The following is an 18,698-nucleotide window of genomic DNA, read 5'->3' as shown; positions in this document are numbered from 1 at the left end:
CATCACATGAACGTTGCAACTAGTGCTAGAAACGATAATTATCCTGATGAACACATAAGCTTTTCAGTATTCAGGCTATTTTTCTAATGTGTCATGTGAAAATATATTTACTTTACCCTAACCCTTTTACAAGAGTGTTATGTTCAATGTTTGTTGCATTATCTGTTGATCATCAAAAACATACCAAGGCAAGATTCGTAAATGATCATGCAACGAAGTTAGCCAAATGGTGACACACCCAGAATGCCTATATTCGGTACATTGCCCCTAAATAGCTTCACCTAAATGCTTTGTCCATTTCATTCACAATTAACTGGCTTTGCCGTTGTTGCAGGTTCATGGCTACAAATGACCTGATGACAGAATTGCAAAAAGATTCCATAAAACTTGATGATGAAAGTGAAAGAAAAGTGATAAAGATGTTGCTCAAGCTTCTAGAAGATAAAAATGGCGAGGTCCAAAATCTTGCAGTCCGATGGTATGTGATTGATTTTGATTGTGGGATATTTTCTCTTTGGACTGACAAAGCTTTTGAAATGTTGTTCTTGTATTCTTGTTACCTTTACAGCAGTTTCAAAGTGATCTTCAGCACTTTCAATTAACCTATTGCGACCTAGACCTATTGTGCCAATGCATATCATTGTAACTTGTTGTTCGTAGCTTCTGTTTTCTTGTTTCAAATATCTTTGGATAACTTTTACGTCGTGAGAAGTATCTGCACAAGGTGAAATATGCTCCATGGTTGAAACATAATTTGTTGAACACGCGAAGCAGGGTTGCGACCCCAAGTTTGAGTGGGTTGCGACCCCAAGTTTGGGTGGGTTACGACCCCAAGTTTGAGTGGGTTGTGACCCCAAGTTTGAGTGGGTTGCGACCCCAAGTTTGAGTGGTTGTGTTCTAAGGTGCAAGGTGATTTATTTGCTCTTGTGACATGCTATCAAGTGTTTTGCCGAGACACATCCATGTTCATTGTTCAGTGGGGTAATGTCCAACCAACGTCCTTTTGCATGTGGTGAAACCTTCTCACAGTCGACAATCGACTTAGCTAAACATTTTGTTACAATTGGGTTGATTACATAAACTTAGAGCTTCAAAACTTCAGTTTGTGTCGATTCTGAAAACACTGCATTAACTTTTGCAGCTTGGGACCACTTGTAGGTAAAGTGAAAGAGCATCAGGTGGAGACAATCGTTGACACACTTTGCAGTAACATGGTCTCCGATAAAGAACAGCTTCGTGATATCTCTAGGTGAGATTTGAACTGTTCGTGTTTTAATTGTGAGAAGTCCTGGATAGCCACATTTTGACTGCTGTCACCTACAGTTATGAAAGTGTGTAGTGGTGGACGCCTGGGCGATGGTTCTGCTTCCAAGATTAACCTCCGCTTTTAATGGGTCCAATGTCTTTTAGTGTAGTTAGGTGCCTGCCAAATAGGTGCGTGCAGTGTGGCATCAGGATTTTTTGTGCGGCGCACTGTGGTGCCCGGTCATTTAGGAGCTGAGTCAAATTACACTCATAATCATCTATCAGAAGTGCTTGATATTTTGACAGTTCACTCCGCTGCATAGGCGCCAACTTTTCAAAAAACTTTGAGGGGCGAGAAAGGTGATGACGTCTTAACCATAACGCTATTTTACTCAAATAAAATAGTCTTTGATTAGGCTTCTTCTTCTTCAATTGCCTTGCCTGAACCAGGCATCGACGGCCTCAGATGAATAATTCTAAGACCAAATGTTCCCATTATATGTTGCATGGATGATTGTTTCTGTCTTGTCGTTAAATTGTTCCAGATGTGTTTGTCTTTGTCTGCCAGATGCCCGCTTTCCAAAAATTTTACCAGTTAAAGAGAGATGCTCCAGTTTTTGCTTTCTTACTACATGGCCGAGAAATTTATATTGTCTGGTTTTCCGGAATGGCCCGTTTCGGCTAGTCCGATTGGGCTGATCCGATTCGGCTAGTCCGATTCGGCTATTACCCTTTTCGGCTACAGCCCGATTCGGCTAGTCCGATTTGGCTGATCCGATTCGGCTAGTTCCCTATTGGGCTACAGTCTTTAGCGGTTGGTTCCCTATTCGGCATTTTTTTGAAAATCCAACGATAATCCTTCTGTAATCCAACAAAATCTAACATCGTTTCTTTTGCATTCCGACAAATTTAGCGAAAAATGTTTGAACTATTAAATTTCTTTTATAGTTGAAATTATCGAAGCTTTAGATGAGTGGGGTTTTGACCTAACCATTGAGATCTTAAAACTAAAAAGCGAATTAAATTTATTTTTGAACTATTAATGTTTGCTCAGATGTAATTGACATGTATCATGCGTCGCCGTCTGCATGCAAACTTAGAATATATTAGAATCCTCAACTATTACAAAATTCTAAATCCAACGACGCCTTCTGTTTATTTACAGTAGAGAATTTTGTATTTTGATCTCAAAGCTTTAGATGAGTGGGGTTTAGACCTAACCACTGAGATCATAAATCATATTTATGACACCGGCATAGGCGCCGACTTTTAATTTTGCACGGGGTGGCGGATAGCACAATATGGCAACCTAAAAACTTTCAAACTGCATGTTTTTGTTTTTTTACTAAGCGTGTTTCGTAGATGCAATTGTCTTTTCACACCTGATTTGTAGCTCGATTATTTACAAAACAACTTTACAACAGACCACAGGAAGTATGTCGTGAATTTTATTGTTACGTTGTCGCTCCGACATTTAACATTTGGCAAAAGTATTTTTGCGAACGGCAGCTCTGTCAATCCAACTGTTAATCAACTGGTCAAGTTGTAACCGTTCAGCTTCAGCTTGATAAACATTTAAAATTAGGATGTGGTTCTATCGCTGTTGCGTCATGGTAGATCACAAGTAGGTTTTTATGCGCCTGAGTGCACTACTAAACGATCGCTCCGCCTCGCAGGTGGTGGAAGGCAACAATAAGTATATTTTCACAATGCAGACCACGTTTGGAAGCATTAATGAAATTGTTTCATTCCTTGCAAATAGATCAAACAGTTGCGACAGTTGAACGCTTTTTCGGTGGCATCTTTAAGCTGAATAAAACTGGAATGTCGGGAAAACTTTTACTGGACGACTTTTTGTAACTTTTTCTATGATGTAACAAGCAACTCCTAACTTATGTCAGACCAATAAATTCCCTCCTCAAACTTTTACAGGACAAATTTTCGTAATTTTTTCTATGATGTAACAAGCAACTCCTATGTAAGACCAATAAATTCCCGCCTCACAATTTGTCACGCATTGACACGCAATATTACATTATTACTGCACGAAGTAGATAACAAAGTAGAAATTAAAGCAAGAAGTAGATGACAGCACACTCCAATTGAAATCGGAAAATAATTCAAAATGCAAAATCTTGACTAATTGAAAAAGGTTGCTTTCATTATTGGGAATTGGCAGGGGGTGTAGCTTTCCTCGAATAGAATCATGTAAACGTGTAAATTTGCAGAACGTTAAAACTGCTACCTTACTAGGTGCACTTTTTAAATAAAACTCAAAAAGTTTCGAAAATTGCATTTTTTTTTAATAAAATTTGAAAATAGATATTCATTTAGGAGGTGGAGCTATAAATCATCGAGATAATTTTATTTCCAAGTATTTTATAGCTGGCATAATTTATAGCGATATTATGAGCAGTTTAAAATTTTTCAAAAAAGATTTTTGAGGGAGGCAATGGAAAGATCGTATTTTATTGATTAATAAATCCCATTGTAAACCTAACAAATGTAACAATGACTTATGACAAGTAACAAATAAAACGATCGCAACAACAACAAGGAAAAAACTCGTAGCCACGTGTTGCGTAATCTTCACGTAGCTTGCTTGATGTTACGCGAGTATCATGCTTGTGACAAAAACAATCATTTTCTTCGCAATACTGTATTGGTTCACCCCTTGCTTTACGTTGACTTGAAGCGAAAACCAATGATCAAAAAAAGATTTAAACGTCCGTTCAAATTACATTTATTTGCAGTAAGTAATGTAACCTAAACGGGGTGGCTGCCATCATGCCATAGAGGTTATGGGGTGGCGTGGCTGGCCACCCTGTAAGTCGGCGCCAGTGGATGCATTAGACATTTGCATTTTTGTAATGATTTTCAAGCGCAACAGAAGTGTTTTGTTAGTTGTTCGAGTGTGTTATTGTTCAAAATACATGTAAAAACTTACATACGAGTTATTAATTAGAGATTAGCATAAATTTGATGCTTTAAAACAAAGTCATATATTATCATATATTTCAAAAAATAAAGTCATATTTTTCAATTTTTTAGGTAAAAAAAATGGCCCTAGTAATAAGTAATAGCACAACGTCAATATCAAAGCAGTTGTAATTATTAGGGTGGGCCAGTCCGTAGCGCATTCCCAGGTCCAACGTCAATGCAGGTGAACAATGGTTGCGATTATCACAATTCAAGTACTTGACATTTCTTGGCACATTTTCTCAAATGATCAAAATATAGTCATCATAACACACATTATTACCTGATTTGTTGCCACACAAGTGTGGATGCGAGCCTTGCATTTCTCATCACGTCGGGAACAACGCCAGTATTTCTTAAGCCCGTCTGGACTATATTGAGCTAGTTGAAACATGTAGCCATCATGTAGAAAAACCTCACCTTTGCGCTGCGTACTAATCGATTCCTCTGCCATGATCAAGTAACATCAACTGAGAGTCTAACGAAGGAACTAACCAAAGGAATTTCAGGTCATGTAACGCCGAAACCCAGGTTTACTCTAAACTGCCACTTAGGTTTTAACTTTATCTTTTATGGCAAACGCTATTTGGCAACTGTCTTTTTTTCGTTGACACGTTTTGGCTGAGACTTCATCTCATTAACCCCTATTGGTAATCATGAAAATTGTTATTTTCATGTAAAACACATATTTTGAACGAACCCAGACATCAAAACTCGTCATTTTTACATTGATTCAACGTCTGCAGACGTTGAATGAATGTAAAAATGACGAATTTTGCCGTCTGGGAAAGCACTCAAAGGTAAACACTGGATAAAATGCAAGAATGCAAAAGATACCATATTGTCGAATTAAAATACAAAATCCTCTAAATAAACAGAAGAACCGGACATACATTTCTCTGTTATCATTTTTAATGTAAAATTTCCTTTTGTGGTCCCTTTGTCTGAAACAAATAAAAACTGTGCTGTTGAAATTTCCGATTGTAGTTTTGGTCTCAATCTCATCAACATGATTCGGAGTAAGCTGTTTGTTACGTAATTCACAAGGCAAATTGTTCTGTGGAGTGACCATTCTGTTGCTCCGTTTTTTTTTGGTAAAGTTATGAATATGGAACGTACCATATCACTAGGGATGTAACCGGTGTCATAAATATGATTTATGATCTCAGTGGTTAGGTCTTGACTCCACTCATCTAAAGCTTCGAGATCAACTATTGTGGAATAAAATACAAAATTCTCTATTGCAAATAAACAGAAGGCGTCGTTGGATTTAGAATTTTGTAATAGTTGAGGATTCTAATATATTCTAAGTTTGCATGCAGGCGGCGATGCATGATACACGTCAATTTTATCTGAGCAAACATTGATAGTTCAAAAATAAATTTAATTCGTTTTTTAGTTTTAAGATCTCAATGGTTAGGTCTAAACCCCACTCATCTAAAGCTTCGATGATTTCAACTATAAAAGAAGCGATATTACAACATTCTCTAAATAAACAGAAGACGTCGTTGTCCATTTTATGTGAGCAAACAGTTAAATTTAATAGTTCAAACATTTTTCGCTAAATTTCATTTCAATTTGTTTTTCTTTGTCGGAATGCAAAAGAAACGATGTTGGATTACAGAAGGATTATCGTTGGATTTTCAAAAAAATTGCCAAATAGGGAACTAACCGCTAAAGACTGTAGCCCAATAGGGAACTAGCCGAATCGGATCAGCCAAATCGGACTAGCCGAAAAGGGTAATAGCCGAATCGGACTAGCCGAATCGGATCAGCCCAATCGGACTAGCCGAATAGTAGCAGACCCCTGGTTTTCATACTTTTTAACAGAGTTCTGGTTTGGTTCACTTGGTGTAGAATTTCTTTATTTGTTTTCTTTGCCAGCCATGAAATGCGTTGCATTCTACGGAAGCATAACATTTCAAAAGCATTAATCTTTTCTGCCATTTTTGTTGAAATGTTGAAATACTAGGCTTACTTATTAGGCTTACTGTCTTGTTTATATTGACACCTAGGTCGCAAACCGAATTTATTAGAACCGCTGCTTGAACGTTTAGTTTTACGCATGCAGATGCAGTACGCTTAGTCGTAAAAATTTTGATATTGTTAGCTCATAATTAGAACAGTTGGAAAGCAAGCCGATTCATTTCCTTTTTGTGCGAGTGAATAACAACGATCAAAACAGTGAAGTTATCGAAATAAACGCAAAAAAAATCATGATCTCAAGCAGAGTGGAAACCCGCTATCTGTTTTATTAACCTCGTTTCGCTCGTCTTGCGAATTATTTACCTTCAAAGCGTTAACAACGGCGAAGTGTTTTCTCTTCTGTTATTTATCGAAAGTCTTCATAGTCTTTTATCGAATACCATATATACTCGAGTATAGGTCGAGATGTTCGCAAGTGATTTTCACCTCAAAAAGACAGGTTCAACTTATACACGGGACAAGCTGTTATTTCCAGCTTGGCAGTTTTCAAAATTAACGCATTTTTGCTGCGGCAGAATTATTGCCGACGTAGATTACGGAGTGTGAAATGACGTCGGCCGAAGTAAAAGCTTTGAATACGTTTATTTGCGGTGATTCGAACTTAATTTTCAAATTTAATGATGTCTTGTCAATTCTAAAATTTATGCGCTTGTTGAGCAATATGCAAAGCTCACGAGACAAAACAGCAGAAAGAGCTGTTTTAAGCGGTCATTTTTTTATTTTTGCGTGTAGCACATAATCGTTCTTATTAGATTACGTAACATTCCATGATCGTAGTAAAAACAGAGAGAGACTGTTCACCAGGCATTTGGTAATAAAATTAGTTTGCGTTCTTCTGGTGACTATATACTAGGTTACCTCGTGATGTTAAAGATGATAACTAGCTTTTGTATTTCCGACGTTTCGTCAGTCAGCACGACTGACTTTATCAAGGTGGCTAAACCTTGATAGCCACCTTGATAAAGTCAGTCGTGCTGACTGACGAAACGTCGGAAATACAAAAGCTAGTTATCATCTTTAACATCACGAGGTAACCTAGTATATAGTCACCAGAAGAACGCAAACTAATTTTATTCCATGATCGTTGAAGTCGATGTCAAACCTTAGTGGCCGCATAAAACAATGATGTCAGGTTGGCTATAGGTGATATTAGCGATAAGAGACGTCGTTAATGCAAGCAATATCTGCGACCAAGACCATGAAACACATTTTCTTTTATCGTTTTTCGATTTAATTTTCACACATTACGAAGAAAACAATGCGTTCTGTTGTATCATAATAATTGATCTCGCAGTGGGAAAACCTCGTTGAAAATAGCGCGTCTAATTTAGCTGGTTTATTTATTATTGCCGTGAATAGTTCGTGATTATTTCAGCAGCGTAAGTTACTCTACGCTATATTTTGAAATTCCCTCACCGTATGTCAATGCCAATACTTAGATGAACCATCGAGTGGTAGTGTCGGGAATAAGTTATTCGACTTATACACGGGAGAAGGAAATATCAACGATTTTCAGCTCGAAAGTAGGGGTTCGACTTATACACGAGATCGACCTATACTCGAGTATATATATATACGGTAGTGCAGGAGTGTATATAGATGAGTGTATGAGAATATGAGATGAATATATTTTCACAATATACACATCAATACAGTGCTTATTGAAGCATAACATGGGTGACAGTTTGAAAAATTCATTTTTTCTTGCTATATTCACGTAATTGTTCGTTGTGTCGTAGTTTCAACTCGATTAAGTTTGCTAAGATCGATTTCATGTTTGAAGTTACAGAAAATCTCGGAATGGCCCGTTTTGGTGAGTCCGATTCGGTGAGTCCGATTTCTTAACGGGGAATTTTTTCAATTTTTTTTTTAAATTATCGGGTACTGTAGCCTAATTATCATTGCCATTTTAGGGTTAGGGGTTAGAGGTTAGGAACTCACCGAATCGGACTCACCGAATAGTAGCAGACCCGAAAATCTAACGGACGTTTGGATAACTCGTGAAATGAGAATAAACATTCAACCTTGCATTCGATTTTTCGCTACCACGCGTTTTGACTTTGAAGTTGCTCCTCATGCGCGGGAAGATCAGCAGTGTGTGACTGCGAGCGTGCGTGCCGTGCGCATCTCAGTAGTAATTTAAGTTCCAGAGAAAGCCATGCGATCAGCTGCTGTTTTGCGGGCAAGAGCAACGTAAGCTGTAATGGCGAGATGGTTTTCCTTTGAAGCGAATGCTTGATTCGTAGTCGCCGTTTGCTTTCTGGCGGAGAAACTTGGCCTGTTGCGTCGAATTTCTCCACGTTCACCTCCTTTGCCAGTTTTTAAATTGGATCTCTTGTAACGTTAATTATTGATGACCCTGTATACTGATCATATCACTAATGCAGAAGTTTGAAACCATGTACATCAAAATAAGGAACTATTGAACAACATAACTGAAGGGAAAACTCAAATTTCTCATTCTCGTCACAGAAAAGAAGAGTTCGAAGATCTCTAAGGTCTAAGCGGTCACCTTCTTGGGAGACTCATGGCAGACAACGAATGACATTTTTATCTTTAATATTCAACACAAAACAAATCGATCAGCCAACCAAGAACATTTTGGGATACTTCACGACATAGGAAACGCTGGAAAAAATTATAAACTGAGCAATGAGCATCTAGTTCATCAAAGGCTGCATTGGCCATGATACTGTAGTAGTAAATAGTGAAGTCATTTAGTGCATTTGTAGATTAATTCACACGATTTCAAAATGTAAATTTCAGGTGTCAAAACGGCATTGTTTAAAGTTGCAGCTAATTTCCAACTTTCACTTTAGCATTGGTCTGAAGACTGTGATCGCAGAACTTCCACAGACCGATAGAGTCACACTTGGGAATGTGTGCAAGAAAATCACAAGTCGGCTAACAGCAGCCATTGCAAAGCAGAAGCACATTAGTGTTCAACTTGAAGCGCTTGACATACTTGGTGAGTATGTGTGATCGATGTATCCTTCCACTGCGGTTTGATTTAGCGTTTGCCTCGCCCTCACAAAGAGAATCATCATTAATCAATCTGATGACTGAGCTCTATATGTGTAAAACCAATCTGTTATACAACATTGTAGCTGCTTATTGCATGACTAGTTTTGATAATAGAATCGTTAAGAACTTAAAAATCTTAAATAAACTTTGTCCATTCTTTCAACATCGGTCACGATATTTTATTTAAACTTTAATTTCAATATCTTATGATTGTTCAAAATGTGTTTATCTGAGTATATTTTTACACCATTTTAAATCATTTTTTTTGTACTCGACATCAGGGCTGCGATTTTTTCTTTCTTGTCGAACGACCAAAAATTTTACGCTTGTTTGTCGAATAGTAATATGACGTCACAAGAGTCATATTATAAGCGTTTGGCCGCGAGTTACCGTACCACACAAGTTGTGTGGTATCAAAGTCAGTGACGATCGGTGAGGGAAAGCAAGGAAAGCAGTGCTTACCTTAGCAAAAACTATGCAAAATATAATGACTGAATTCTAGGTTTAACTTCTTATTATTTTTATCACGTCTATTTTAACTTGAAAATTACTGTTTTCGTGGCTAGAATTACTCGTAACGCTTGTGAGTAGTCTAAGACCTCACCAAACCGCATGTCTTGCCTATAAATGCCAATTAACGTAAACGCTTCTGTCAGAAACAACCACTGAGGCTCCAGGTAAGCAACTATCAAAATTGCTTACCCAAGTTCAAAAAACGCCTTCGTTTTAACCAATCCTTACTCGTATTGCAAAACGTCACCAGCTGCTTAGCCAATCAGATAGGTTAGACTTGCTTAAGGTTAGTCTTGCTTTCCCAGTGACGTCAATGCATACATTTGCTAGAGCGACTAGACTAACTCGTCAGAATGATCTCTCGTCACGGTACACGCACAGCATCATAATTGCTGTTTTTTGATGTCTCCTCGCCATGTACTTTAGCCTACTAGCTTTCCTAGTCATGCCTTTGCCCTTTTTACAGCGTTGATATAACGTTACTTCGCCAATGAACGTTCAGGTGCGGATGCAATATTTAGTTCGTTAAGCTTCTATAAGCAGGAGGCAAACTTATCCAGCTTTTTGTACAAATTGCTTGCGGTTGTAATGTTTAGGCCTAAGTGTTAATTTTTGTAGTGTAGGCCTAACTGAATATCTGAGAATGAACATTCATGACGAATTAAACATTTAGACAACTATTATTCCATGTCTAACACAGGATTTTAGTCCTGCAACGTTAAAATTAAGATTGTTCATGACTTCTAAACATTAAATGGATGTATGATCACCACATAGGCGAAGCACAATTTGACAGATTTTTATTTTTGATTTGTTTTGGAAATGCTCTCAGAGCGCACCAAATTGGAAGTGTTTTTCAAAAATTTCTGGGGGAGGCCCCCCAGACCCCCCGCTGGAAGTGTTGCCTTCGGCAACACGCCTTCGGGCTTCGCCCGACGGTTACGCCCTTCGTGCCTACTACCTTGCTGCAGCATATTTCCAAGTTGCTTTCCCAACGGTTTAAGCCACCGAACGTCACTGATCAAAGTCACTTACTTTAAGTTTTTAATCGCACGCTGGTTGAGTGATTGCAAAGGAGTATCAAGCGCTAAGTTATGTACCTACCGGACATGTATACAGCCCTCGAAATTAGCTTCCATCTACGACGGCAAAAACATTGCCGTCGCCAAATCAACACACCTTGGATTGCGGCGACAATTACCGTATGCTTCAATGTGTAATCAAACGAAATTTTATGCGCTTCTTCATCGCGTGTCACACGGTGGTAGCCCAGAGCATCACGCAAGCTATTTTATGCGCTGACAACGCTCTTGTGAACTGTAAAAAGTTTGCAACCTTATAAATATCAGCTTATTGTTACGCAAAAGTTATTCTTTCGTCGAATGCTTATTGTTTACCGGTGTCGTTGCGAATATAAATCATGGTGAAAGAAGATATAGTTAAAAAGTGGAATTTACCTGCTATAGATTAATTATCAAACAGAAGGAAAAGTTAGTGTGGTATTTTGCAAAATTTGTAAAGAATTTTATGACGGAAACAAATCAGAATTAGAAAAGCTACGGGGTCCAGTTATGAAAGTAGTACGAAATTCTATAAATGGTTCTTTGGCAGTAAAGTAATGCTTCCGATCATATGGCATCGCACATTCATGAACGGGCAGTTTTGCGTCGTCAAGTATTCCAGTGACGACGCGACAACCTCATCCTCCGATGCAGTATCTGATGATTCCGATTCTGACAGCTAGTTCCTTATCAAACAGACTCGTGTTTGCTCGCAGTATCTCAATTTTGCCGAAATTATGTTAGTGTAAACGTAAATCGAGGCAATCATCTCGCAGTGAGATATTAATTTGTTACCGGTACCTGGTTGAACAATTAATGTTATTTTATAATAATTCAACGTCGCTAGATGTCGAATTAATGTAAAACAAACGTGAATTTCTTCTTGGGCATTGTTACGCAGGCAACAAAATTCGTTATTTTTGCATTGACTTCATGTCTGTAGACGTTGAATCAATGTAAAAATGATGATTTTTGCTGTCTGGGTACGCAATGTAACCCGCCAGGAAAATTAAATAGATTTGTGCTGACTCGAACGTTGAATCAACCCAAAATTAACTTACTTTTTCCCCCTGAGTTATTTAACGTAATAGCGTGCGTATCGCTACTTTTGGTATTATTACATCGTAATAAATCAAACAGTGCGGTCGTGATAGACTACTCTAGTATATTTTTCGCGTCTCGTTTTTTCGATTCAATGTCTGCAGACGTTGAATCAATGTAAAAACGACGGGTTTTGCTAGCTGGGTTGTGTGCTTTTGTGAATGCAAGTGCAAAATCGCCCATTACGTTATCACAGAAACCCTTTTAGTGGAAGGAAGTCGAGTTGCAACCGTGTTTATCTGTCTACTATTCTTTATTCACATTGCAAAACATTTCTGCAATCTTGGAACAAGTGCGTAAGTCAGACATAAATACAAACTTGCTAACACGTTGACAACTAAAAGTAGCCTACTTCCGTTATTTCATCTATAAAAGAAAACCGTTGTGTCGAATAGCACGAAACGTGTGTGGCGAAATGTTTGATGGCAGGCGTTAAAACTTCGATCAAAGCATTTTCCGCAGTGTTCAAAATGTTCTGGAAGAGAACTCCTTTCCATAAAAATAGCGGCTTTTTTCATCTGTATTTCTGAACATCTGGTCGGAAACTAAGCTGTTTTCTACATGTGAAAAACTTTCATAGCAAGTATCCAACAGTCATTTTACCAGAGCAATATTGTTAATTGGCTCAAACGGCGAAACTCAAACTGGCATAGACGTTGACAACTCAACGTAGCCTAGGTTATTTCATCTATAAAAGAAACCCGTTGTGTCGAATAGCACGAAACGTGTGTTGCGAAATGTTTGATGCCAGACGTTGGAACTTCGATCAAAGCATTCTCCCGCAGTGTTCAAAATGGCGGCGCTGACGCCTTGGGAGTTTCTCGTGTGAAGCGTCGCTTTTAGACCTTGCTTTGAAGTAGGCTACCTGGCGCAAGAAAGTTTATGTAAGTCAGCACTCTTATGATTGCACCACCCCCCGATTGTTCCTCGACCTGACGACGTTTAGTCCTCTCTCAGTTTTTTTTCCTTTTTATTTTCCTTTTTTTTGGTTTTTTTTCCGTAATGCACGGCGTTTGTCGAATAGTGATGGCGCGTGTCGAGTGACCTCGTCACCGAAAAAGGCAAAAATCGCAGCCCTGCTCGACATTAATGTATCCCACTATCCCTGTCAGGACGAAATGTAAGTACTTGGGGCTTTTTGTGATATGCCAGTATGCTGTTATACGGGGTATAGTGACAAAAGCCTGTGAGTATTAAAACTCCCGCGAACAGTTGAGTAAAGTACAAAAAGCAGTAAATACAAATTGATTTATTGCAGTTTGAACGTTTATGCCATGAAACGGTTTTGTCATTCTTGTACCATGTTTAAACCAATTCCCAAGCAAAATTCGATTTTGGTGCACTCCAGACAAAATGTGATATTATGCCCATTATGTGGTCAAGTTTAAAGTTTTAATATTCCCGTCTTAATTAAACTATCTTTAAATAACTTTTCAGGTGACTTGCTTGTCCGTCACGGCGTTTTACTAACAAGCTTTCATGCACAAATCAAAGATGCATTAACGCCTTTATTGAAGAGTGATCGTATGGCCATTTGTAAGCGAGCAAACACAGCCATTGGCTACCTTGTAAGTACAGCCACGTTTCATTGTCATCCAAACCCAGTTTTGTCTCCACTTGTAAAAGTGGTCGTTTCCGCCCGACCTTGTTTGCCTCATTTTCACCTCATCATTCTGTTTTGTTTTTGTTTGTCCTCATTTCCTCTTCTCATCCACCTTCAAAGCCTTTCGAAAAAAATAATCCTTCCTTCCTCGACACTTGCACATATTCACTTATTCCTAGCACTTGCTCCTAAAGATGATTTTGATTAATTGGAAAACTTTGTCTTCCTCAACCTAGGAAGTCAGAATTTTTGAAAACAGCATCCTGTGGAAGATAATCTTCAATTTAAATTGTAATTTTAACTTTGTTCCTTCATTGCTGAGTGTTAGTGTGGGTCATTTAAAGTCTTCAATGATACTGAGTAGTGAGTACGGATGACGCTGTTACGTAATGATGACGTTGTTACGTAATGATGACGTTACTACGTAATGATGACGCTGTAACGTAATGATGACGCTGCTGCGTAACGATTTACCATGAATCTTGCTGTTGCAGGTCATGAGTTGCAGCAATCCTATCTTTGTTGACCTGGTCGGATATTTAGTATCGGAGCTCAAATCATCAGATGGCAGCAGTAAACTTTCGATCCAAACACGACGCACCTGCGTGCAGTGCATTTGCGCGATCACCCGCCAGGCTGGACATCGCATCGGGAAATACTTGGAGGAGTTCATGCCGCTTGTTACGACATTTTGCAAACAGGAGGAGGTGAGTTGAAAGTGTGATTGGTTGAGGTGGGTTAGATCTCATTTTCTGCAGATTAAAGACCTGATAGTTACACAAACAACCAACATGTGTAAGATGCTGACGTTACGTTGGCTCAGTTTACAAGCAACAGTTTGGGACAAATATTCATTTTTTTCCTCGTAGCAGTTTGTGTAGTATCTGTTGTTGTCGGTTGTGTGGTGAGAACCCTGGTACGGCACTCGAGAAGCGCCAGTTCGACACCGCTCAAGAGCATGCGGCTGTGTCTTAGCAGGACACCTAATGGTGGACACGAAGATTGGCTTCCTTGCCTTCTCGTCCACCACAAAATCTTCAACCACCAGGTGTAAACCTCGATACGACAAAAAGTTATGGCGGCATATCATAACACGGTCTGTGACAAGATTCAGTGCAGCCGATTCGGATGTTTACCTTTCCTTACTCGCAATGAAACGGTTTATGTTATATATTGTTATAATTAAAGCTTTGGTAGAGAGTTTGCTTTGTTGAACCATAGAGAAATAAAACATAGTAACTTTAGCGGGTTTAGCATACTTTATTTCACACAAAATATAACATAATTAAAATAAAATAAACTCAAACGTTTTCGACACGTACGAGTGTCCTCATCAGGAATTAAATTTGCAATACATAAAATGAAAAATCGTAAGATAAATTTATGCATGGTTCTAGGTTTGTCGTCATGAAAATTTATACCCAGTGTTGTTTTTATTTATTTTTTCCTGCAAATCTTGATTTTTTCCAAGTGCTAATTCATAAAGGTGCAAAATGCAACACTTCACACTCACTTGAACTGTTGTTTCTTTACAACTAGGTTTTAACTTGCAAATGATTTGTTAGAATGTGAGTCACTCTCCTGAATAATCCATATACTTTTCCAAATAAGCAGATGCCGTCGTGGGCTTTTGATACCACAGACATATACAACCAAGCAACCACACGGCATTTAACATAATCGATTAAACTTGAACAAAACTATAAGCTACAAACGTTTTCGGCCATACACACGTTAGCCCTTATCAAATAACAAAAAATAACTGCTTATCGTATCTACAATGAAAATGAATAACTGATCTAAACACTGAATTGAAAAACGAAATGCAAAATGAAACGGCAGAACATAGGAGAAAGGTACATCACATGGCGTTTAAATTACACCAGGCAAAGACGCATCATATGACGTATCAAGAAAAGACGTTGAGTAAATAAGAAGCACCTGAGGCAAACAACTGTGTATTGAGGCGAGGATTGTATGATTTTATTAGCAAAGCCTCGTGGATTTTAGTGTCGAATTCGGTGAAACATTTACGCATAATTCTAAAGGATTCCAAGGATGGTTTGTTATTTGAACATGTTTGACAATCGAATATGTGATCTTTAATGGCACTTTGCTTGTTTAAATTAGTTAAATCTAAGTGCTCCCTCACTCTCGTGGCCAAATGCCGCGTAGACATACCGATGTATGTACAATTCGCGCCATGCGAACAAGTTGATACTGTCCCCAAACAGACAATTACATTTTAATCATCAAACGTTGTTTGACAGTGCTAATGGAACTAGGTTTTAACTTAGTTGATCACACAACGAATAATCTCAAGGATAATTCCTTTAAAGCTTATGAACAGACACCGACATGAGATTCAGAGAACTTCCATCTCCGTGCAGACAAATTGTCATTTAATCATGAAAAGGTTTTTGCAGCTCGTTCGCACTAAACTGCTTGTCTTCAGATCAGGCCATTCTGTTCATAACATGCACACTGATCTCAGGTTTGTCTTATTGCTTAGAAAAATAATTGGTTTAGTTGTTCCGTTTTAGGTTGACGATGAGCTGAGAGAGAATTGTATTCAAACCTTTGAGTTGTTCATTCGTCGTTGTCCGATGGAAGTAACGACGTACATGGAAGACATCATGCAGATGTGTCTCAAGTCAGTTTGTTTTGATGTACATCCAAACACCAAAATATCTTCATTCTTTCAATGCAATATACTTTCAAATTGTGCTAGTTGCCTAATAACATTTTTTTTTACATATAGTTACTTGTCCTACGACCCAAACTACAATTATGACGACAGTGATGCGTTTGAAGATGAATTTGATGACGACGAGGATGACGATTATTCTGACGATGATGATATGAGCTGGAAGGTTAGATCAATTTGTTAGTTTGACCTTCATTAGTTGGACATGCAATGCCAACACATGCAATGCAAAATTTGTCGCACAGTGTCTTGTATTGGTTTTGTGAGACGTTGTCAAGATGCTAAATACTATAATGTGATATTTTTGCACTAATAGGTTCGCCGGGCCTCAGCAAAGTGCCTGGAAGCGATTGTATCAACGCGCCCCGAGCTTCTTGTCGAGATTTATCAAACTGTTTCGCTTCCGATCATCGGGAGATTCAAGGTTCGTATTTTGTTTGCTAATTGTGGCCTTGAAAAGTTACAAATCTGTGAAAGGAAAAACTGGTTCGAAATGTTGCTCAGAGACATCATTGACTCACTGGCTGTATTGGTGTCGGAGGGATGCTTTCCGAAGTTCTTATCTGTGCCTTTTGTCGTTGTTTTAATTCGTGGCAGGCTCTCTCAAGTCCAACAACATAGACTTGTCCTTTCATAAACTCGCTTTCCAGACCAAACACCAGGAGCAACTTATATCTTCTAACAAAACTTTAAGCGGAATTTTTGTAAATAATTGAAAGTTTTTCATATGAATCAAAACTCGTCGGGTCGGGCGCTTTAGCATCGTGTTCGGTTCGTCTCACATCACCAGTCCTGCTTACCAAGAGCGGCCCATTCGGCGCCCTTCGATTCTAATCCGGTCGGTTCAAAGTGAGCAATCGCCAGTTCTTACCGATTTAAAGTTTGAGAATAGGTTGAGCGAGGCCGTTTCGACCCCGGATTCCTCTAGTCATTTACTTTACCAGATAAAACTCTTAAGAGAGGCGGGTGCCGGCTATCCTGAGGGAAATTTCAGAGGGAACCAGCTACTAGACAGTTCGATTAGTCTTTCGCCCCTACGCCCAGGTAGGACGATCGATTTGCACGTCAGAATTGCTACGGCCCTCCACCAGAGTTTTCTCCAGCTTTGGCCTGCCCACTAAGTGCCCAGGCGTAGTTCACCATGTTTCAGGTCCAGACGAGCATGTCCCTTCCAACCAATCCACTGTGGAGTGTTAGCGTAATAGGCAGAACTTGACTATTCTATCAATATACCATATCAGTCAGTAACCACTGAACGGTCTTACAATATCAATATACCATATCAGTAACCACAGTACGGTTTTACCATATCATTATCAATAATATACCATATCAGTAACCACTGTACGCCGAGTAGATGTTGCATCGTTTGCTCCTGTCCGCATTTGCAACTTGTGCTCTCCATGGAATACCCCCAGTGTCTCATCAAGCTTTTACACCTGCCAATACCAGTTCTTAAGCGGTTGAGGCATCGCCAATACTTCCACGGTTCACGCTTTCCGGGAGGAAGGCTCTCCATGGGTGTGAGCCCCATATTGGCCAATGTTAATCCGGCTGCCAGTCCCTCCTGCCATAGTTGAACCCGCACATTGGCGGCGACATCGTCTTGACCTAATGGGACAACTGAAGCAAGGAAACTTTTTCTTGACTTCAGACGCCTGTGTGCTGGAGTTTGGCCATACAGTGGGTGTCTCAAAGCTATGTCCTGACAAGATCTTTCCTTTCTGCTGTTCACGCTTCTTCTGATGTTGGGGGGAGAAATTCCAGACAGAATGTGCAGCGACGTGATGTTGGTTGGTTTGAGACAACCTGTAATCCGACGGCAGCTTTGGTTCAATATGGGGTCAATTTTCTTGGCATGAGCTGAGCGTTCCCACACTGGGCAAGCATATACTGCAACTGAATAGCATAAGGCTAAAGCAGTTGACCGTATTGTGTCAGGGAGGGCACCCCAATCAGAGTTTCCGAGTTTCTGTAAAATATTATTTCTAGAAGCCACCTTAGCTCTTACTTTTTCGATATGGGATTTGTATGTGAGGGACCTATCTAGTTTGACACCGAGGTATGTGGGATTGATATAGTTGATACAGTGTGCCAGTTGGGTTCCATTCCAGAAAATGTTTAGTTGGCGTGATGCATCCCGGGATCTAAGGTGGAATGCGCAGACTTGGGTTTTATTGGGGTTGGCACACAGGTGGTTGTCCATGTAATATGTTGTCAGCCCATCCAGAGCATTGCTGAGTACTCTCTCCGTGGAAGTCAAGTGAAGTGTTTGTGTTGTGTTGTTATACACAAATCGTCAGCGTATATGAAGCTTCTTGTACCAGGATGGATTGGTTGGTCGTTGGTATAAATGTTGTACAAGATGGGGGCTAAAACACTCCCTTGTGGTAGACCATTTTTCTGCTGTCTCCATCTGCTATTTTTGCCACAACTGTACCACTGTACCGTTTTACCATATCAGTAACCACTGTACGGT

At 39.2% G+C, this 18,698-nt stretch overlaps 1 protein-coding gene across 1 annotated transcript in view; it reads left to right on the top strand.

Moving 5' to 3' along the window:
• The window catches only part of LOC145777935 (cullin-associated NEDD8-dissociated protein 1-like), a 45,717-nt gene that overhangs the window by 12,901 nt on the left and 14,118 nt on the right, over positions 1-18,698 (top strand). Inside the window, exons 2-9 of the mRNA XM_082589296.1 lie at positions 335-478; positions 1,142-1,249; positions 9,030-9,178; positions 13,347-13,477; positions 14,007-14,219; positions 16,056-16,165; positions 16,274-16,385; positions 16,536-16,643. Coding sequence (XP_082445422.1) covers positions 335-478; positions 1,142-1,249; positions 9,030-9,178; positions 13,347-13,477; positions 14,007-14,219; positions 16,056-16,165; positions 16,274-16,385; positions 16,536-16,643 — 1,075 coding nt within the window. The remainder of the gene's footprint in view (positions 1-334; positions 479-1,141; positions 1,250-9,029; positions 9,179-13,346; positions 13,478-14,006; positions 14,220-16,055; positions 16,166-16,273; positions 16,386-16,535; positions 16,644-18,698) is intronic.

Source organism: Aplidium turbinatum, chromosome 10 (assembly GCF_918807975.1).
Source record: "Aplidium turbinatum chromosome 10, kaAplTurb1.1, whole genome shotgun sequence".
Taxonomy (NCBI): Eukaryota; Metazoa; Chordata; class Ascidiacea; order Aplousobranchia; family Polyclinidae; genus Aplidium; species Aplidium turbinatum.
Note: the sequence above shows the minus strand (reverse complement) of the source record. Positions and strands in the feature narration are given on the sequence as shown.